This window comes from Somniosus microcephalus, chromosome 2, assembly GCF_052327205.1.
Source record: "Somniosus microcephalus isolate GS21.2 chromosome 2, FLI_Smic_1.0, whole genome shotgun sequence".
NCBI classification, from domain to species: Eukaryota; Metazoa; Chordata; class Chondrichthyes; order Squaliformes; family Somniosidae; genus Somniosus; species Somniosus microcephalus.
In genome coordinates, this window is record NC_140988.1 from 382,237,281 (window position 1) to 382,260,453 (window position 23,173).

A 23,173-nucleotide genomic window follows, 5' to 3' on the forward strand; every position below is an offset into this window, starting at 1 on the left:
GTCGATTGGGCTTATACTCACTGGAGTTTAGAAGAATGAGAGGGGATCTCATCGAAACCTATAAAATTTTGTCAGGCCTGGACAGACTAGATGCAGGAAGGATGTTTCTGATGGCCGGGGAGTCCAGAACCAGGGGTCATAGTCTAAGGATAAGGGGTAAGCCATTTAGGACTGAAATGAGGAGGAATTTCTTCACCCAGAGAGTGGTGAACCTGTGGAATTCTTTGCCACAGAGGGCGGTGGAGGCCAGTTCACTAAGTATATTCAAGAAAGAGTTGGATATATTTCTTAAGGCTAAAGGGATCAAGGGATATGGGGAGAAGGCAGGGACCGGGTACTGAATTTGGATGATCAGCCATGATCTCATTGAATGGCGGAGCAGGCTCGAGGGGCCGAATGGCCTACTCCTGCTCCTATCTTCTATGTATCTATGTTGACATCCTTCCTAAAGTTTGGTGCCCAGAATTGAAGACAATATTCAGGCTGGGGCCTAACCAGTGTTTTAAAAAGATTTACTATTTACCATGGCCCCCTTTTTTCTTCCCTCCCACCTGGCAGCTGTCCTTCACTCTGCCAGCGCAATTCACACTTCATCTAGAGCCATCCTTTATTCCTTAACCTGTCCCATTACCATCTCCTCTCGCCTTGAATATCTCTTAATCTCTCCTGCTCTCTATCCTATCACAGACCTTCCCTTTAGTTCTTTCATCCCCTCCCCCTTTTCCCAGCCCCTAAACTTGCTTTCCATTTCCTGTTTTTTTCCAGTTCTGACGAAGGGTCTTCGACCTGAAACGTTAACTCTGTTTCTCTCTCCACGGATGCTGCCCTGGCCTGCTGAGTTTTTCCAGCGTTTCCTGTTGTGATTTACCATAAACTTCCTTGCTTTTGAACTCTCTTCCTCCATTTCAAAAAATCCGTATGTTTTTTTAACGGCCTTCTCAACACGATCAAAGATTTGTGTTGGTCCACCCCCAGGTCTCTCTGGTCCTGCACCCCTTTAAAATTGCCCCATGAAATGTGGAACAAAGCCCTCGAGCACAGCACAACAGCAACAACTTGCATTCAGATAGGGCCTTTAACGTAGCAAACCGTCCCAAGGCGCTTCACAGGAGCGATTATCAAACAAAATTCAACACCGAGGCGCACAAGGGGCTATTGGAGCAGGTGACCAAAGGCTTGGTCAGAGGTAGATTTTTAAGGAGCGTCTTAAAGGAGGAGAGAGAGGTTGAGGGAGGGAATTCCAGAGCTTAGGCAGCTGAAGGCACGGCTGCCTATGGTGGAGCGATTTATAATCGGGGATGCTCAAGAGGGCAGAATTGGAGGAGGGCAGAGATCTCACAGGGTTGTAAGGCTGGAGGACGTTACAGAGATAGGGAGGGGCGAGGCCATGGAGGGATTGGAAAACAAGGATGAGAATTTTAAAATCGAGGCGTTGCTTAACCGGAGTCAGTGTAGGTCAGCGAGCACAAGGGTGATGGGTGAACGGGACTTGGTGCGAGTTGGGACACGGGCAGCAGAGTTTTGGATGACCTCAAGTTTATGGAGGGTAGAATGTGGGAGGCCAGCCAGGAGTGCGTTGGAATAGTCAAGTCTAGAGGTAACAAGGGCAAGGATGAGGGTTTCAGCAGTGGATGAGCTGAGGCAGGGGCGGAGACGGACGATGTTTGTGGAAATAGCCTCAGACAGTTGCCAAGGAGAGGGATAGAGTCGGTGACTAGGGAACAGAGTTTATGGCAAGGATCGAAGACAATGGCTTCAGTCTTACCAATATTTATTTGGAGTAAATTTCTACTCATCGGATAAGCACTCTGACAATTTAGAGACCGTGGAGGGGTCGAGAGAGGTGGTGGTGAGGTAGAGCTGGGTGTCGTTGGCGTACATGTGGAACCTAACGTTCTGTTTTCAGATGATGTCTCCAAGGGGCAACATGTAGATGAGAAATAGGAGGGGCCAAGGATAGATCCGTGGGGGACACCAGAGGTAACGATGCGGGAGCGGGAAGAGAAGCCGTTGCAGGTGATTCTCTGGTTCCGATTAGATAGTTAAGAATGGAACCAGTGCAGTCCCACCCAACTGGACGACGGAGGAGAGCTGGTGGAGGAGGATGGAGTGGTCAACCGTGTCCAAGGCTGCAAACAGGTCGAGAAGGACAAGGGGGGATAGTTTACCTTTGTCACAGTCACGTAGGATATCATTTGTGACTTTGATAAGGGCCGTTTTGGTACTGAAGCAGGGACAGAGATCTGATTAGAGGAATTCACACATGGAGTTCTGGGCAAGGTGGGCACAGATTTGGGGTCCCAGAACAAACCGCCCCAGTGTTGGGTTTGCTTTGGGGGCAGCAGGATGAGGCAGAACACCTGGCCTCAGTCCCCATGGGATCGGGAAGGTCCCTGATTCAAATACCCCTTCCCCCAGTCTGTGTTCGGTTAGCTGTATGTATGTGGACCACACTTGTAGTACTGTGGGCAGGTCTGGTCTCCATACTCCAGAAAGAATATAGAAGCACTGGACAAAATGCAGAAACAATTTATAAGCATGTTACCAGAATTGAAGATTGAGCAGGCTGGGCCTCGTTTCTCTGGATAGGACAGTGTAGAGGGAGCTTTACTCTGTATCTAACCCGTGCTGTACCTGCCCTGGGAGTGTTTGATGGGACAGTGTAGAGGGAGATTTACTCTGTATCTAACCCGTGCTGTACCTACCCTGGGAGTGTTTGATGGGACAGTGTAGAGGGAGATTTACTCTGTATCTAACCCGTGCTGTACCTACCCTGGGAGTGTTTGATGGGACAGTGTAGAGAGAGCTTTACTCTGTATCTAACCCGTGCTGTACCTGCCCTGGGAGTGTTTGATCGGACAGTGTAGAGAGAGCTTTACTCTGTATCTAACCCGTGCTGTACCTGCCCTGGGAGTGTTTGATGGGACAGCGTAGAGAGAGCTTTACTCCATATCTAACCCGTGCTGTACCTGCCCTGGGAGTGTTTGACGGGACAGTGTAGAAGGAGCTTTACTCTGTATCTAACCCGTGCTGTACCTGCCCTGGGAGTGTTTGATGGGACAGTGTAGAGGGAGCTTTACTCCGTATCTAACCCGTGCTGTACCTGCCCTGGGAGTGTTTGATGGGACAGTGTAGAGTCATAGAGTTATACAGCACAGAAAGAGGCCCTTTGGCCCATCGTGTCCGCACCGGCCATCAAGCCCTGTCTATTCTAATCCCATTTTCCAGCACTTGGTCCGTAGCCTTGCATGCTATGGCGTTTCAAGTGCCCATCTAAATGCTTCTTGAATGTTGTGAGGGTTCCTGCCTCTAACACTCTTTCAGGCAGTGAGTTCCAGATTCCAACCACCCTCTGGGTGAAAAAGTTTTTCCGCAAATCCCCTCTAAACCTCCTGCCCCTTACCTTGAAACTATGCCCCTTGGTTATTGACCCCTCTACTAAGGGGAAAAGTTCCTTTCTATCTACCCAATCTATGCCCCTCATAATTTTGTACACCTCAATTAGGTCCCCCCTCAGCCTTCTCTGCTCTAAGGAAAACAACCCCAGCCTGTCCAGTCTCTCTTCATAGCTGAAGCGCTCCAGCCCAGGTAACATCCTGGTGAATCTCCTCTGCACCCTCTCCAAAGCAATCACATCCTTCCTATAGTGTGGTGACCAGAACTGCACACAGTATTCCAGCTGTGGCCTAACTAGCATTTTGTACAGCTCCATCATAACCTCCCTGCTCTTATATTCTATGCCTCGGCTAATGAAGGCAAGTATCCCATATGCCTTTTTAACCACCTTATCTACCTGTCCTGCTGTCTTCAGGGATCTATGTACAGGAAACTCTTTTTTTATCCGGCACCGACGGGACCGGCGTGGTGCCGGTTGATCAAAATGTCCGGATTACAGAGAGGTATACTTACTAAGGTACGAGAGCCCCGTACACGGCCACAGATCCAGGAGTCCCTGTTGCATGGCAACAGGTGCAGGAACCCCGGTTACACGGCCACAGATCCAGGAACCCCGGTTACACGGCCACAGATCCAGGAACCCCGGTTACACGGCCACAGATCCAGGAACCCTGGTTACACGGCCACAGATCCAGGAACCCCGGTTACACGGCCACAGATCCAGGAACCCCGGTTACACAGCCACTAATATGAAGTAAAACTTACCTGACCCTACTCCTGAATTTTGCCGGTTAAGAGAGATTTCCGATTATTTAGGTGCCGGTAAAAAGAGAGTTTCCTGTACATGCACACCAAGGTCCCTCTGATCCTCTGTCCTTCCTAGGGTCCTACCACTCATTGTGTATTCCCTTGCCTTGTTAGTCCTCCCAAAATGCATCACCTCACACTTTTCAGGGTTAAATTCTATTTGCCACTGTTCCGCCCATCTGACCAACCCGTCTATATCGTCCTGTAGCCTGAGACTTCCCTCCTCGCTATTTACCCCTCCACCAATTTTCGTGTCATCTGTGAACTTACTGATCATACCTCCTACATTCATATCTAAATCATTAATGTACACCACAAACAGCAAGGGACCCAGCACCGATCCCTGCAGTACACCACTGGACACAGGCTTCCAGTCACAAAAACAACCTTCGACCATCACCCTCTGCCTCCTGCCACTAAGCCAATTTTGGATCCAATGTGCCAAATTGCCCTGGATCCCATGGGCTCTTACCTTCTTGACCAGTCTCCCATGTGGGACTTTGTCAAAAGCCTTACTGAAGTCCATGTAGACTACATCAACTGCACTACCCTCATCCACACACCTAGTCACCCCCTCGAAAAATTCAATCAAATTGGTCAGACATGATCTCCCGCTGACAAAGCTATGCTGACTATCCTTGACAAATGTAAGAAGTCACACAACACCAGGTTATAGTCCAACAGCTTTATTTGAAATCACAAGCTTTCGGAGCGCTGCTCCTTCGTCAGGTGAAGTGACTACGTTAGCTGTACTCCAGTCCTCTGGCACTTCCCCTGTGGCCAGAGAGGTTCTGAATATTTGTGTCGGAGCCCCTGCAATCTCCTCCCTTGCCTCACACAGCAGCCTGGGATACATCTCGTCTGGGCCTGGGGATTTATCCACTTTTAAGCCCGCTGAAACCGCTAGTACCACCTCCCTCTCAATACTAATTTGTTCAAGTATATCACAATCCCCCTGCCTGATTTCTATGCCTACATCGTCCTTCTCCATAGTGAGCACAGATGCAAAATATTAATTTAAAACCTCACCTACATCTTCTGGCTCTATACACAGATTGTCACTTTGGTCCATAATGGGCCCTACTCTTTCTCTGGTTATCCTCTTGCCCTTAATATACTTATAATAAAACACTTTGGGATTTTATTTTATTTTGTAGCGGGAGCTTTACTCTGTATCTAATCCGTGCTTTACCTGCCCCGGGAGTGTTTGATGGGACAGTGTAGAGGGAGCTTTACTCTGTATCTAACCCGTGCTGTACCTGCCCCGGGAGTGTTTGATGGGACAGTGTAGAGGGAGCTTTACTCTGTATCTAACCCGTGCTGTACCTGCCCTGGGAGTGTTTGATGGGACAGTGTAGAGGGAGCTTTACTCTGTATCTAACCCGTGCTGTACCTGCCCTGGGAGTGTTTGATGGGACAGTGTAGAGGGAGCTTTACTCTGTATCTAACCCGTGCTGTACCTGCCCCGGGAGTGTTTGATGGGACAGTGTAGAGGGAGATTTACTCTGTATCTAACCCATGCTGTACCTGCCCTGGGAGTGTTTGATGGGACAGTGTAGAGGGAGATTTACTCTGTATCTAACCCGTGCTGTACCTGCCCTGGGAGTGTTTGATGGGACAGTGTAGCGGGAGATTTACTCTGTATCTAACCCATGCTGTACCTGCCCTGGGAGTGTTTGATGGGACAGTTGTCGAGGGAGTTTTACTCTGTATCTAACCCATGCTGTACCTGCCCTGGGAGTGTTTGATGGGACAGTGTAGCGGGAGCTTTACTCTGTATCTAACCCGTGCTGTACCTGCCCTGGGAGTGTTTGATGGGACAGTGTAGAGGGAGCTTTACTCTGTCACTAACCCGTGCTGTACCTGCCCTGGGAGTGTTTGATGGGACAGTGTAGAGGGAGCTTTACTCTGTCACTAACCCGTGCTGTACCTGCCCTGGGAGTGTTTGATGGGACAGTGTAGAGGGAGCTTTACTCTGTCACTAACCCGTGCTGTACCTGCCCTGGGAGTGTTTGATGGGACAGTGTAGCGGGAGCTTTACTCTGTATCTAATCCGTGCTGTACCTGAAACCTGTGTTATTTTCTGAAGGGAGAACTATCTGTTTGTCTGCTCCTGTCCGAAGTGCGTGGCTCAAGCAGCTGACCCTGACTTGACCTCGGAGGAAGAGGAGGAGATCGAGGCTGACGCAGAGAGCGCTGAACTAGAAGACGAGATGACAGACGTTTAACAGACGCTGGGTTGAGGAATCGGCAGGAACGGGGCTATTGCTGAGCACCTCTGTTCACCAATGCAATAACCACACCTAGACATCCATTACAACACACACACACACACCAATCTGTAGAAAGCACTTGCTCCACCTCACGGGCAGGCTGGCTAACTAATCACGCCAGTCGCTTCATGTGAGTGAAGAAATCATCGCTGTTTTGGGAGGGTGGGAGGCTCCACTCAGGGACACTGCTCCCCCTTCCCCCCCCCCCCCTCTTGCTGAGGGACTGGGTCCAATTGCCAATCATCACATGGCGAGGGAAGGGTGCTCCAAGTTAGAAGCTGTGTGCGAGAGCTCCCCCTGATGGCAGCTCTGGGACATACGGGGCAGAAGATTCACGGGCTAGAGCTTGAGTTGGTGGTTTGGGTGCGGGGGGGGGATGAGGGCCGGGGAACGGTGGGGGTGGAGCGGGCAGCACGGAGACGGAGTTTCAGCCACAGTCAGTGTCTCTCGTGACCCCTGCGAGAAAGTGAGCGCATCCGCAGAGCAGCAGCAGCAGCGTCGGGTTTGGCTGTGATGCCACTATGGTGGAATAGCCAGGCCCCCCCTCTCCCAAAGGCACAGTCTGGGGCTCACGCATGGAAGAGGTTGGGTGAGGTTATTGTGAGGTGTCCTGGATCCCGTACCCCAGCGAGAATCAGCACCTCGAGGAGAGGAAAACACAGGGGAGTGGGGGAGACCGAGGGCAGACTGTGCTCATCGCAAAGAAAGCAATTGTATTTTGTTTTGGTGTAACAGCCACTCTCGCTCCAGCCGCTGGGGAATGATTTTAAATGGATGAACCTGGCACACTCAGTACATCCAGCCCCGGTTCAACTAGTGTGATGAGACACAACAGTTCTGTGCCTGTCTCTGTGTCTGTCTGTGCCTATGTGTGTAATGTCTCTGCCTGTATCTGTGTCCGTGTGTGTTTATCCCACTATCTGCCTGGGGAACAAGGTAGAGCCATCAAAGGGCTGTTCGAAGAGATGATCTTTTTAACTCCCCGTGCATGTTTGAGAGGCTCCTCCTGGGGTGCGGCCATGAATCTATCCCACGGACTGCAGACTGTCACCTGTGTGGTCTGTGTGCCAGGCTTGGGTCATTTTTCACTTGTCACCATATTCGCGGCCCCCTCCTACCCGTGCCGAGACAGGATACCGTAGTATCAGGCACTGGGTGTGCAGCCGAATTTTCCATCGACGTGATTGGTTTACGTAGAATTCACGGCACAGAAACAGGCCATTCGGCCCAACAGCACCGTGCCGGCGTTTATGCTCTGCACCAGCCTCCTCCCACTCCTACTTCATCTCGTCCTGTCAGCATATCCTTCTCCAAATTAAGATGCGCTATGAGCCTGTGAGATGCTGGAGTGTGCACGGTGGAGGAGGACAGGATCAGGCCTCCCCATGGTCGAATAACCTGCTGCTGCCGCTCAGAAGTGAAGAATGGGAACGTGTCTTTGTGGGTGGGGGCGGTGGTGTTGAGGTACCCTCACCCCACCAAACGGCGTGAGACCTGCGAAGACGAGGGGGGGGAAGGAATTAGCGAAAAAAAATTTAATGTTACGTATAATGGAGAAGATTCTATGTAAATAACTTTGCTTTAGGACAGATTGTCACTTTGATCAGTTGGACTGTACTTGGGCCAGCGATGCTCTAGCTGCCAGTGTAAATCATCGCAGACTCACAAAGCACTGAGGTGCGACCAATTTGCATGTGCTCAATAAAGGTATGAAAAATAATAATCGGGGCTGCGGTCTCTCTCTGCTCGAGTCCTCCTGTCGTCTTTGTTCAGTCTCCTGCTCTTGGCTCCCGGAGCAGGGCACCACCACTCTCGGGGATGTGGGCGTCGCTGGCAAGGCCGGCATTTATTGCCCATCCCTAGTTGCCCCTTGAGAAGGTAGTGATGGGCAATGTTACCTCTAATATTTTTTTCCCTCGTGCGTGGTCCCTTTAAGTGGCTGCACGGCCCATTCAAAATTTTCACGCAGGCGCGGTTTGTTCCATTTAAAAGTCGGTGAGTGGACTACGCGGGACCTCCAGACCACCGCAGCTTAGCAGGAACGTTGGTGGTGGGCCGCCACCTTGAACCGCTGCAGGTTTGATACAAACCGCGTGGCTTGCTAGGTCATTTCCCGAGGGCAGCCACGTAGTGTGGGACTGGAGTCACACGTAGGCCCAGACTTGAAGGGTGTGTCTTGAAGAAAAGTTTCTCCTCACTCGGGGCGGGGCGGAGGTCTTGTCATTGAGATTGGCTTCAGCAGCCCTGGGCTAGCGAGGATGTGTGCGAAGATAAATTGGCCAGGGATCCCACTCCTGCTTACTGTCCAATGGGCCCTGCGGGAAACCATGCAATGGGACAGGATTGGGCTTGGTGATGCCCTCTAGGGCTGAAGATCTTGCCCTCTGGGTTCAGCCGCTGAAGAATGAGCGATTGTACTCCCACACCCGTGTCCCAGCAGGAGTCTGCAACTGTGGGGCGAGGCGGAGTGAGAGGAAACTGGGGAGGGGATGAAAGTGAAGACCAGAATCATTTATTAAACAAAATGTCAAACCACAAACATCACAAAGTCTTCATTCGATTGGGCGAGTGATCTTTTGGCAATTCAGGAATAGTGCAAATGGGCAGGCCCAGCCCGCGGTCTGTCTTCACCAGAGGGTCCACGGCGGCTGCTTGAGCTGAAAGGTCGGGATCCCGCTGACGTTCACCGGTATCGAGATCACGGCCCACGGGAGCCCGTGCAGTTCCAGCGATCGTCTGATCATGTACCTGCCCAACAGCGGAGAAAGAACAGCGTCAGGGCCCAGCCACACTGCGCCGCTGGACTTGCACTCCATAGCTTTACAACGGTCCTTTCTCTAATGGGAAACACAAAATTGCGGCCAGTGCTCCAACTGTGGCCCAAACAATGTTTAATCAAAAAACGCATTTTAGGACTGATCATAGAACGATACAGCACAGGAAGCCATTCGGCCCATCGTGCCTGTGCCGGCTCTTTGAAGGAGCTCTCCAATTAATCCCACTCTTGTCCCATAGCCCTCTAATTTTTTCCCTTCAAGTATTTATCCAATTCCCTTTTGAAAGTTACGATTGAATCTGCTTCCACCGCCCTTTCAGGCAGCGCATTCCAGATCACAACAACTCGCTGTGTAAACAAAAAGTTTCATGTCGCCTCTGGTTCTTTTGCCAATTGCCTTAAATCTGTGTCCTCTGGTTACCGACCCTCCTGCCACTGGAAACTTTCTCCCTATCTACTCTATCAAAACCCCCTCATGATTTGAGCACCTATTTTAGATCTCCCCATAACCTTCTCTGCTAAGGAGAACAATCCCAGCTTTTCCAGTCCCCCCACATGACTGAAGTCCCTCATCCCTGGTATCATTCCAATAAAAGATAGACTGATATCAAATAAAAAATTTCTCCCTCGCAGAAAAGGCCGGTACATGGAATGGACTCCCAGTGCACTGGATGTCAGCACCCTGGTACCATTTCAGAAATAATTAGATGTTGCAATGGAGGGGTAGCGCAAAGCGAGGTCATTCTGGTTGGGCCGAATGGCCTCCTTCACCTGCAATTACTTCGTGAAATGGGCTGATGGGTGTTCCTCGCCTGAGCCCACCCTGTGAGAGGGTCTGCTCCAGTCTCTGCAGGTCCTGCTCTCCAACTGGACATTAGGTCGGGGACCACTCTCGGGTTCACCTCCCTCCCTCCCTTCTTGTGTTGGACGACTTGAGTTTTTTTCTTAATTCAGTCTCGGGATGTGGACGTCACTGGCAAGGCCAGCATTTATTGCCCATCCCTAATTGCCCTCGAGAAGGTGGTGGTGAGCTGCCTTCTTGAAATGCTGCAGTCCGTGATGTGAAGGTGCTCCCACAGTGCTGTTAGGTTGGGAATAGCACTTTGATACAACGGAGTGGCTTGCTAGGTCACTTCAGGAGGGCAGTTAAGAGTCAACCACGTTGGTGTGGGACTGGAGTCACATATAGGCCAGACCGGGTAAGGATGGCAGATTCCCTTCCCTAAAAGGACATCAGTAAACCAGTTGGGTTTTTAAGACAATTCGACAGCTTCATGGTCACTTTTACTGACACCAGCTTTTTATTTCCCCGATTTGTTTTTTAGCTAAATTCCAATTCTCAAACGGCCGAGAGAGAATTTGACCTCACGTTCTCTGCATTATTAGTCCAGTTCCACTACAGGTTGTCTCAGAAGTGAGCAGAGATGTTGGCCCCAATGGGGCATGGGGAAGCTCTCGGTGACGGCCGAACTCACCCGTCCTTGCCAAGGAGGAACAGAGCTGGGATCTCGCTGTCCCTGGACGTACCGTCCTGCACCATCTCGATGTAGGAGCTGTCGTTGTCGTACATGTTGTCCGAGATTATCACTGCCCTGCCGCCGTGCTCCTGAATAATGCGGGCTTTGGACAAGAATGAGCAGGCCCTGCGGACACAGACACACATTACTGCCTTCCAATTTCTCCCCTCCTCTTGCGAAGGGCTGACTCTCACTGGAGTACGGCTTCCACGGGTCCCCTGACGCCCTGCGGCACCTTACCCAATGGGACCAAGTCCTCGCGTGCGGGCTGGCCAGTCGACCATTACAACCGAGGCTGCTCCCGATATCTACACTGCACTTCACTGCAGGGATCACTGGACAGTGATCAGGGGTGAGGGTGGGTCTGATTTTCCGTCCCCCCATCTCTACTGCCATCTCTGATATGCTAATGCAGCACAGCCCAGCAGCACAGACCAGCGATCAAACCCCAAGGCCCTCTGGGCCAAGAAGCGTAACGTTATGTGACGCCTTGCATTAACCCAGTCAGTCGCCGGGGGGAGCTAGTGGTATCAATGTAGCAGCAGAAAGGTGCTCAGAAAGATACAACACAACTCAAACCTTCAAAGAACCAGGCTGAGGATTACTGTCCCGAGAGATACTAAAACTATCCAATCAACATAAGACTTTTAAATGACCTCTGATGGGAGTTGATAAAACCCGATCCAGGCAATTCATTCAAGGTGAGTGTTCGGATCCCAGGGACACAAGTTCGGAGTGAATAAAAAAACATATTTGGAAGCTTTTCATTGATGGAGCCTAATTATGCCGAGACTGCATATCTGTTCAAGTGCGCAATGTGACAGCCAATCTGTGCACAGCAAGGTCCCATAAAAAAGCAAATGGAGTGAGCAGTTAAGTCTTTAAGTCTGTTCCGTTTAGTTGTGGGAGAAATGTTGGTCAGGACACCAGGGCAACTCATTGCTGTTCGTGGGATCTTGCTGTGTGCAAATTAGCTGCCGTGTTTCCTACATTACAACAATGGGGAATTGGTTGGGAGACAGAGAGTACGGATAATGGGCATGTACTCCAATTGTCAGGATGTGACCAATGGTGTCCCCAGGGATCTGGACTGGGGCCGCAGGTTTTCACTATATTTATCAATGACTTGGATGAAGGAGTAGAGAGCCGTATATCCGAGTTTGCTGATGACACTAAGTTAGGAGACACAGTAAACAGTGTAGATCGGAGCAGAAAGCTGCAAATGGGACATTGATAGATTGTGAATGGACAAAACTGTGGCGGATGGAGTTCAATGTGGGGAAGTGTGAGCTCATCCACTGTGGACCCAAGAAAGATAAATCAGAGTATTCTCTAAATGGTGAGAAGCTGGGAACTGTGGAGGAGCAGAGAGATTTCAGGGTCCGAGTACAGAAATCACTGAAGCTAGTGGACAAAATAAAGGCTCACGGAATGTTGGCCTTTATCTCCCGGGGTCTGGAACACAAAGGGGTGGAAGTTCTGTTCCAGCTGTACCGAGCTCTGGTCAGACCCCACCTGGACACTGCGTTCCGTTCTGGGCCCCGCCCCTCAGGAAGGATAGATTGGCCTCGGAGGGGGAGCAGCGCAGATTCACCAGAATGATACCGGGACTAAAAGGGTTAAATTCTGAGGACAGGTGGCGCAGACTGGGCTTGTATTCCCCTGAATATAGCAGATTAGGGGGTGATCTGATCGAGCTGTTTAAGATGATTAAAGTATTTGATGGGGTCGAGAGAGAGAAACTGTTTCCTCTGGTGGGGGGAGTCCAGAACAAGGGGGCAGAACCTTAAAATTAGAGCCAGGCCGTTCAGGGGTGATGTCAGGAAGCACTTCTTCACACAAAGGGTGGTGGAAATCTGGAACTCTCCCCCAAAAAAGCTGTTGAGGCTGGGGGTCAATTGGAAATTTCAAGACTGAGATTGATAGATATTTGTTAGGTAAGGGTATGAGGTGATATGGAACCAAGGTGGGTAAATGGAGTTAAGACACAGATCAGCCATGATCTAATTGAATGGTGGAACAGGCTCGAGGGGCTGAATGACCTCTTCCTGTTCCTATGTTCCAAACAGTGACTACACTTGGAAAAGTATTTCATAGGCTGTAAAGCGCTTTGGGACGACCGGAGGTCGTTGAAGGAGCTATATAAATGTAGGTCCTTTCTGTAGACCAGTGTTAATTAGTCAGCCCTGGCTCAGTGGGCAGCACCCTCGCCTCTGAGTCAGAAGGTCGTGGGTTCAAGTCCCCACTCCAGAGACTTGAGCCCATAATCCAGGCTGACACTCCCAGTGCAGCACTGAGGGAGCGCTGCACTGTCGGAGGGGCAGTACTGAGGGAGCGCTGCACTGTCGGAGGGGCAGTACTGAGGCAGCGCTGCACTGTCGGAGGGGCAGTACTGAGGCAGCGCTGCACTGTCGGAGGGGCCGTCTTTCGGATGAGACGTTAAACCGAGGCCCCGTCTGCTCTCTCAGGTGGACGTAAAAGATCCCGTGGCACTATTTCGAAGAAGAGCAGGGGAGTTACCCCGGTGTCCTGGCCAATATTTATCACTCAACCAACATCACTAAAAAAAATGATCTGGTCATTATCACATTGCTATAGACCGGTAAGCCTGACATCGGTAGTGGGGGAAATGCTAGAGTCCATTAAAAAAGATGTAATAGCAGAGCACTTGGAAAACAGTGACAGGATCGGACAAAGTCAACATGAATTTACAAAAGGTAAATTGTGCTTGACTAATCTACTGGAATTTTTTGAGGATGTAACTGGTAAAATAGATAAGGGAGAACCAGTGGATGTGGTGTATTTGGACTTTCAGAAGGCTTTCGATAAGTCCCGCATAAGTGATTAGCATGTAAAGTTAAGGCACATGGGATTGGGGGCAAGGTACTGACTTGGATAGAGAACTGGTTGGCAGACAGGAAGCAAAGAGTTGGAATAAATGGCTCTTTTTCCGAGTGGCGGGCAGTGACTAGTGGGATACCGCAGGGATCGGTCCTCGGACCCCAGCTATTCACAATATATATTAATGATCTAGACGAGGGAACTAGATGTATCTCCAAGTTTGCAAACGACACAAAGCTGGGTGGGCATGTGTGCTGTGAGGAGGATGCCAAGAAACTCCAGTATGATTTGGACAGGTTGGGTGATTGGGCAAATGCATGGCAGATGCAGTATAATGTGGATAAATGTGAGGTTATCCACTTTGGTGGCAAAAACAGGAAGGCAGATTATTATCTGAACGGCAATAGATTGGGAGAAGGGGAAGTGCAACGAGACCTGGGTGTCCTTGTGCACCAGTCGCTGAAGGTAAGCATGCAGGTGCAGCAGGCGGTTAAGAAGGCAAATGGTATGTTAGCCTTCATAGCGAGAGGGTTCGAGTACAGGAACAAGGATGTCTTGCTGCAGTTGTACAGGGCCTTGGTGAAACCACATTTTGAGTATTGTGTGCAGTTTTGGTCGCCTTACCTGAGGAAGGATGTTCTTGCCATGGAGGGAGTGCAGCGAAGATTCACCAGACTGATACCTGGGATGGCAGGAATGACGTATGAGGAGAGATTGGGTCGATTGGGCTTATACTCACTGGAGTTTAGAAGAATGAGAGGTGATCTCATTGAAACTTATAAAATTCTAACATGACTAGACAGACTTGATGCAGGAAGGATGTTCCCGATGGTCGGGGAGTCCAGAACCAGGGGTCACAGTCTGAGGATAAGGGGTAAGCCATTTAGGACAGAGATGAGGAGGAACTACTTCACCCAGAGAGTGGTGAACCTGTGGAATTCTCTACCACAGAAGGCAGTTGAGGCCAATTCATTAAATATATTCAAGGAGTTAGATATATTTCTTAAGGCTAAAGGGATCAAGGGATATGGGGAGAAGGCAGGGACAGGGTACTGAGTTTGAATGATCAGCCATGATCTCATTGAATGGCGGAGCAGGCTCGAGGGGCCGAATGGCCTACTCCTGCTCCTATCTTCTATGTTTCTATGCTGTTTGTGGGAGCTTGCTGTGCGCAAATTGGCTGCCACATTTCCTACATTACAACAGTAACTACACAAAGTATTTCATTGGCTGTAAAGCGCTTTGGGATGTCCAGTGGTCGTGAAATACGCTATATAAATGCAAGTCTGTCTTTTTTTGTAAATTGAGCTGGTGAAACCTACCCTCGCTCCACCAAGGCAATCTGATCCTGAATGAAGGCCCCGTTGTTTAAGTCACTGCAGGCGTGGGGTGGGTCAGCTGGGACCAGATAAATCTGTTCATATCTTGTGTGCTGTACAAAAGAAAGGCAAAGTATGGTTAATATTTCAAACATTGCAAGTCACAGAAATATTACTAAATGGAGGCAAAATTTGGGGGTTCGAATAGAGAAGGTCAAGAGGAGATTGATAGGTGTTCAAAATCATAGAAACATAGAAGATAGGAGCAGGAGTAGGCCATTCGGCCCCTCGAGCCTGTTCCCCCATTTAATGAGATCATGGCTGATCATCCAAACTCAGTACCCTGTCCCTGCCTTCTCCCCATATCCCTTGATCCCTTTAGCCTTAAGAAATATATCTAACTCCTTCTTGAATATATTTAATGAATTGGCCTCAACTGCCTTCTGTGTTAGAGAATTCCACAGGTTCACCACTCTCTGGGTGAAGAAATTCCTCATTTCAGTCCTAAATGGCTTACCCCTTATCCTTAGACTGTGGCCCCTGGTTCTGGACTCCCCGGCCATCGGGAACATCCTTCCTGCATCCAGTCTATCTAGTCCTGTTAGTATTTTATAAGTTTCAATGAGATCCCCTCTCATTCTTCTAAACTCCAGCGAGTATAAGCCCAATCGACCCAATCTCTCCTCATACGTCATTCCTGCCATCCCAGGTATCAGCCTGGTGAATCTTCACTGAACTCCCTTCATGGCAAGAACATCCTTCCTCAGATAAGGCGACCAAAACTGCACACAATAGTCCAGGTGTGGTCGCACCAAGGCCCTGTACAACTGCAGCAAGACATCCTTGTTCCTGTTCTCGCTATGAAGGCCAACATACCATTTGCCTTCTTAACCGCCTGCTGCACCTGCATGCTTACCTTCAGCGACTGGTGCACAAGGACACCAAGGTCTCGTTGCACTTCCCCTTTTCCCAGTCTATTGCCGTTCAGATAATAATCTGCCTTCCTGTTTTTGCCACCAAAGTGGATAACCTCACATTTATCCACATTATACTGCATCTGCCATGCTTCTGCCCAATCACCCAACCTGTCCAAATCATCCTGGAGTTTCTCGGCATCCTCCTCACAGCACACACGCCCACCCAGCTTTGTGTCGTCTGCAAACTTGGAGATATTACATCTAGTTCCCTCATCTAGATCATTAATATATATTGTGAATAGCTGGGGTCCAAGGACCGATCCCTGCGGTACCCCACTAGTCACTGCCTGCCACTCGGAAAAAGACCCGTTTATTCCAACTCTTTGCTTCCTGTCTGCCAACCAGTTCTCTATCCAAGTCAGTACCTTACCCCCAATCCCATGTGCTTTAACTTTGCACGCTAGTCTCTTATGGGGGACCTTATCGAAAGCCTTCTGAAAGTCCAAATACACCACATCATGAAAATCAAAAGGGAATTTTATAAATACTTGAAGGGGAAAAATTTGCAGGGCTCTGGGGAAAGAGCAGGGGAGTGGGGCTAAGTGGATAGCTCCTTCAAAGAGCCGGCACAGGCACGATGGGCCGAATGGCCTCCCGTCAGATTCCAACAGATTGAAATGCTGCAATATCCACTTACTGACGCTAGAGGGAGCACTTTTCCCATAGCTCACTAAGGACCTCTAGTGGTACAAACCGAATACAACATGATTCCGCCAGTACCAACAACAACTTATACTTACACAGCGCCTTTAAGGTAGTAAAACGTCCCAGGGCACGGCACGGCACGGCACTGCACAGCAGCGTTATCAGACAAAAAATTTAACACCGAGCCACACGAGATATTAGGGCAAGTGACCAAAAGCTTGGTCAGAGGTAGGTTTTAAGGAGCGTCTTCATAGAGTCATAGAGTTTTACAGCACAGAAAGAGGCCCTTCGGCCCATCGTGTCCGTGCTGGCCATCAAGCCCTGTCTATTCTAATCCCATTTTCCAGCACTTGGTCCGTAGCCTTGTATGCTATGGCGTTTCAAGTGCTCATCCAAATGCTTCTTTAATATTGTGAGGGTTCCTGCCTCTACCACCCTTTCAGGCAGTGAGTTCCAGATTCCAACCACCCTCTGGGTGAAAAAGTTCTTCCTCAAATCCCCTCTAAACCTCCTGCCCCTTACCTTGAATCTATGCCCCTGGTTATTGACCCCTCTACTAAGGGAAAAAGTTCCTTTCTATCTACCCTATCTGTGCCCCTCATAATTTTGTACACCTCAATCAGATCCCCCCTCGGCCTTCTCTGCTCTAAGGAAAACAACCCCAGCCTGTCCAGTCTCTCTTCATAGCTGAAGCGCTCCAGCCCAGGTAACATCCTGGTGAATCTCCTCTGCACCCTCTCCAAAGCAATCACATCCCTCCTATAGTGTGGCGACCAGAACTGCACACAGTACTCCAGCTGTGGCCTAACCAGCGTTTTGTACAGCTCCATCATAACCTCCCTGCTCTTATATTCTATGCCTCGGCTAATGAAGGCAAGTATCCCATATGCCTTTTTAACCACCTTATCTACCTGTCCTGCTGCCTTCAGGGATCTATGTACATGCACACCAAGGTCCCTCTGATCCTCTGTCCTTCCTAGGGTCCTACCATTCATTGTGTATTCCCTTGCCTTGTTAATCCTCCCAAAATGCATCACCTCACACTTTTCAGGGTTAAATTCCATTTGCCACTGTTCTGCCCATCTAACCAACCTGTCTATATCATCCTGTAGACTGAGGCTTCCCTCCTCTCTATTTACCACTCCACCAATTTTCGTGTCATCTGCGAACTTACTGATCATACCTCCTACATTCATATCTAAATCATTAATGTACAGTACAAACAGCAAAGGACCCAGCACCGATCCCTGCGGTACACCACTGGACACAGGCTTCCAGTCACAAAAACAACCTTCGACCATCACCCTCTGCCTCCTGCCACTAAGCCAATTTTGGATCCAATGTGCCAAATTGCCCTGGATCCCATGGGCTCTTACCTTCTTGACCAGTCTCCCATGTGGGACTTTGTCAAAACCTTACTGAAGTCCATGTATACCACATCCACTGCACTACCCTCATCCACACACCTAGTCACCCCCTTGAAAAATTCAATCAAACTGGTCAGACATGATCAACCCCTGACAAAGCTATGCTGACTATCCTTGATTAATCCTTGCCTCTCCAAGTGGAGACTATTTCTGTCCTTCAGAATTTTTTCCAATAATTTCCCTACCAATGATGTTAGGCTCACTGGCCTGTAATTCCCTGGTTTATCCCTACTAGCCTTCTTGAATAATGGTACCACATTAGCTGTCCTCCAGTCCTCTGGCACCTTCCCTGTGGCCAGAGAGGTTCTGAAAATTTGTGTCAGAGCCCCTGCAATCTCTTCCCTTGCCTCACACAGCAGCCTGGGATACATCTCATCTGTGCCTGGGGATTTATCCACTTTTAAGCCCACTAAAACCGCTAGTACCTCCTCCCTCTCAATACTAATTTGTTCAAGTACATCACAATCCCCCTGCCTGATTTCTATGCCTACATCGTCCTTCTCCATTGTTGCGTCTGTGTGTTGATAGAGACACTGAAGACAGGAGTTGGTTTCACATGTATTTATTAAACAAAGTCTGGAGGGGAACTAACTGATACAACACAATATACAGGCTTATATAGCCCGAGTGGCCATTACCGGCATTACAGTACACATGGGGCTCTTAAAGGCACATACACTACAATTCCTCCCCTTTTAGCCAACCAGTACATAATATTTTAAGTAATCATTAATTACATGTTACAAGAAAAATAATCTACACACTGCTGCAGTTAATTAATTATAAGTCAGTCTCTCTGGAGGCTTCCTGACTCGGTCCGGATAACGCCTCGGTGGTGTAGTAGTTTCTGGTGGTGTAGTAGGTTCTTTTGGCAAGGCTGATTCGGCTTGAATGCCAGTGTCGGGTTCATCGTGTTCCAGTATCACCGGATCGGAGGTAGATATGGGTATCTCTACTTCATCATTAGGCGTATAGGGTTGTGGTGTAGGTTGTCCCTTTTCGGATGACTATGATTTGGTCAGCATGGCGCCTTATTATGCTTTCGCCGATGTCTACGGTATACATCAGCGGTCCTAGTCGTGTGCAGATAGTTCCAGGCTGCCATTTCTCGGTACGGTAGTCCCGGGCCAAAACTTGTTGACCTATCTGGAAGGTTCTAGTTGGCCTTTCATTCATGCCTTGAAATTGCCGGTTCTCCACGTCCCTTCTGATGTTTGGCTTGATCAAATCCAGCCGGCATCTTAGGTTTCTATTGAAGAACATCATGGCGGGAGTTTGGTTTGTAACCATATGTGTGCGAACAAGAAGTTATCCACCTTGTGCTGAAGTTTTATGTCTTCATTACCCATGGCCTTTATGGCCTTCTTGAAGGTCTGGACAAACCTTTCAGCCAATCCATTGGTGGCGGGATGGTATGGGGCGGACGTGTAGTGCTTAACCCCATTGTTTTTTAAGAACTTCCTGAATTCTTCGGACACAAATTGCGGTCCATTATCAGAACAGATCTGTTCCGGCAGCCCATTCCTGGCAAATATGGTCCTTAATACTGTGATGGTTTTTTCCGTGGTGGTGGAGGACATCTTTATTACCTCCGGCCACTTGGAGTGTGCATCAACCGCGATTAAGAACATTGAGTCCATAAATGGACCAGCAAAGTCGATGTGTACCATTTGCCAGGGAGATGAGAGCCACTCCCATGGATGTAGAGGGGCTTGTGGTGGAGCGTTTTGGACCTTCTGGCATCCTAGGCAGCTCTTGGTCATTTCTTCGATGTCTCCATCGATACCTGGCCACCATACAAACGCCCTGGCTAGGTTCTTCATTTTCACTCCACCCAGATGCCCCTCGTGAAGCTCCTTTAGAACTTTATCCTGGAGTTTGGGTGGAATCACCACTCTGGATCCACACATCAAGGTTCCTCGGCACACTGACAGCTGTTCTCTTCTTTGCGAGAATGCTGGCAACAGTGGTTCGCCATGTGCTGGCCATCCCTTCACTGTTAAATCGTAGACTCGTGAGAGAGTCGGGTCATTTCTAGTTTCCCTTTCAATGGCAGAATTTGTTACTGGTAGACATTTGATTATGGTAGAGTGGAAAATCTCCACTGGGTCTACGGTAGGTGCTTCTTCTACCGTTGGCAACAGTAGGCGCGATAACCCGTCAGCATTCCCATGCTGTTTTGATCCTTTGTATTCTATGTTGTATTGGTGTGCCCCTAGAAAAAGGGACCACCTCTGTAGCCTTTGCGCTGTCATAATGGGAACACCCTTTTTAGGGTTGAATATGGAGATGAGGGGTTGATGGTCAGTCAACAAGGTAAATTTTTGTCCGTGTAGGTAATGGTTGAATTTCTTCACTCCCCATACCAGGCTGAGTGCTTCCCTGTCGATTTGGGCATAGTTACGCTCAGCTGAGTTCAATGAGCGTGACGCAAAAGCTATCGGCCGTTCAGAGCCATCAGGGAATTTATGCGATAATACTGCTCCTACAGCGTAAGGGGATGCATCGCACGCCAGTCTGATTGGCAGTGATGGGTTGTAATGAGCCAAAACTTCTTTGGACGTGATTAAGTCTTTGCATTTATGGAAGGCACGTTTACAGTCTTCGCTCCATTTCCAAATTACTCCTGTTTGTAGCAGTTCATTAAGAGGGTGTAGAAGAGTTGATAAGTTCAGTAAAAATTTATGATAGTAATTTATTAATCCCAGGAACGACCTTAATTGTGAAACATTTTCAGGTGCTGGGGCTTTTATGACCGCTTCAATTTTTTCAGGTGACTTATGCAACCCTTCCTTATTAATTATGTGGCCACAATATGATATTTGATTTGGGAAAAATTCGCACTTGGGGCGATTTGCTCGTAGGCCCCGTTCTCTCAACCTAGTGAGCACCTGCTCCAAATTGGCAAGGTGCTCGTTGTCGTTTTCTCCTGTTACAAGGATGTCGTCTAGGTAGCATTGAGTCCCCGGAATCCCTTGGAGGACTTGCTCCATAGCTCTTTGCCAGATAGCTGGAGCGGATGCTACTCCGAAAACCAATCGATTGTACTGGTACAGACCTTTGTGTGTATTTATCGTGAGATTTTTTTTAGAGGCCTCTTCAACCTCCATCTGTAGATATGCCTGTGCCAAGTCAATTTTGGTGAAACGTTTCCCTCCGGATAGTGAGGCGAAAATATCTTCTATCCTCGGAAGAGGATACTGTACCGTGTGAAGGACCGGGTTTACAGTCACCTTGAAGTCTCCACAGATGCGAATTTTTCTCTGTTCTTCAGATTTATCATTATTCAACGTTTTCTTCATGACCGGGACGATGGGTGTTGCCCACTCGCTCCAAGCTATTTTGGATAATACGCCTGCCTTTTCCAAATTCTCCAGCTCTGCCTCGACTGCTGGACGAATTGCGTATGGCACCGGTCTTGCCTTAAAAAACTTGGGAATTGCCGCATCTTCCACTTTTATTGAGGCGGTGATGCCTTTCAAGGTTCCTAGTTTCTCTTGAAACACTTCCTTGGCGTTGGCCAAGATAGAGTCATAGAGTTTTACAGCACAGAAAGAGGCCCTTCGGCCCATCGTGTCTGCGCCGCCCATCCATCCCTGTCCAGTCTAATCCCATTTTCCAGCATTTGGTCCATAGCTTTGTATGCAATGGCATTTCAAGTGCTCATCCAAATGCTTCTTGAATGTTGTGAGGGTTCCTGCCTCTACCACCCTTTTAGGCATTGAGTTCCACATTCCAACCACCCTCTGGGTGAAAAAGTTCCTCCTCAAATCCCCTCTAAATCTCCTGCCCCTTACCCTGAATCTATGCCCCCTTGTTATTGACCCCCCTACTAAGGGGAAAAGTTCCTCTTTGTCTACCCTATCTATGCCCCTCATCATTTTGTACACCTCAATCAGGTCCCCCCTCAGCCTTCTTTGCTCCAAGGAAAACAACCCCAGCCTGTTCAGTCTTTCTTCATAGCTGAGGCGCTCCATCCCAGGTAACATCCTGGTGAATCTTCTCTGCACCCTCTCCAAAGCAATCACATCCTTCCTATAGTGAGGCGACCAGAACTGCACACAGTACTCCAGCTGTGGCCTCACCAGCATTTTGTACAGCTCCATCATAACCTCCCTGCTCTTATATTCTATGCCTCGGCTAATGAAGGCAAGTATCCCATATGCCTTTTTAACCACCTTATCTACCTGTTCCGCTGCCTTCAGGGATCTATGTACATGTACACCAAGGTCCCTCTGACCCTCTGTACTTCCTAGGGTCCTACCACTCATTGTGTATTCCCTTGCCTTATTTGTCCGTCCAAAATGCATCACCTCGCACTTTTCAGGGTTAAATTCCATTTGCCACTTTTCCGCCCATCTGACCAACCCGTTTATATCGTCCTGTAGCCTGAGGCTTTCCTCCTCGCAATTTACCACCCCACCAATTTTCATGTCATCTGCGAACTTACTGATCATACCTTTCACATTCTCATCCAAATCATTTATGTAGATCACAAACAACAAGGGACCCAGCACCGATCCCTGAGGTACCCCACTGGACACAGGCTTCCAGTCACAAAAGCAACCTTCAACCATCACCCTCTGCCTCCTGCCACTCAGCCAGTTTAGGATCCAACGCGCCAAGGCACCCTGGATCCCATGGTCTCTTACCTTCTTAACCAGTCTCCTATGCGGGACTTTGTCAAAAGCTTTACTGAAGTCCACGTAAACCACATCCACAGCATTTCCCTCATCCACCCCCCTAGTCACCCCCTCGAAAAATTCAATCAGATTTGTCAGACATGATTTACCCTTGACAAAGCCATGCTGACTATCCCCGATTAATCCTTGCCTCTCCAAGTGGAGACTAATTTTGTCCCTCAGAATGTTTTCCAATAATTTCCCTACCACAGATGTTAGGCTCACTGGCCTGTAATTCCCTGGTTTATCCCTGCTACCCTTCTTGAATAATGGTACTACATTAGCTGTTCTCCAGTCCTCTGGTACATTCCCCTGTGGCCAGAGAGGTTCTGAAAATTTGTGTCAGAGCCCCTGCAATCTCCTCCTTTGCCTCCCACAGCAGCCTGGGATACATCTTGTCCGGGCCTGGGGATTTATCCACTTTTTGGCCTGCTAAAACCGCTAGCACCTCCTCCCTCTCGATGCTAATATGTTCAAGTATGTCACAGTCCCCTTGCCCGATTTCTATGTCCG

General features: G+C 49.0%; 2 protein-coding genes across 3 annotated transcripts in view; one reads left to right on the plus strand and one right to left on the minus strand.

Annotated features, from left to right (window-relative positions):
- Window positions 1-8,199, plus strand: part of smyd5 (SMYD family member 5) — a 49,865-nt gene extending 41,666 nt beyond the window's left edge. For both annotated transcript variants that reach the window (XM_085976090.1, XM_085976080.1), the window contains one exon: window positions 6,293-8,199. In XM_085976090.1, the coding sequence (XP_085832216.1) occupies window positions 6,293-6,431 (139 nt within the window). In that variant the 3' untranslated portion in view covers window positions 6,432-8,199. The remainder of the gene's footprint in view (window positions 1-6,292) is intronic.
- A 767-nt stretch (window positions 8,200-8,966) lies between these two features.
- LOC147123794 (protease-associated domain-containing protein 1-like) overlaps window positions 8,967-23,173 on the minus strand; it is a 28,124-nt gene continuing 13,917 nt past the window's right edge. The window contains exons 3-5 of the mRNA XM_085976100.1: window positions 14,933-15,042; window positions 10,728-10,895; window positions 8,967-9,224 (exon numbers count right to left, since the gene is read on the minus strand). Of these exons, the coding sequence (XP_085832226.1) occupies window positions 9,104-9,224; window positions 10,728-10,895; window positions 14,933-15,042 (399 nt within the window). The 3' untranslated portion in view covers window positions 8,967-9,103. The remainder of the gene's footprint in view (window positions 9,225-10,727; window positions 10,896-14,932; window positions 15,043-23,173) is intronic.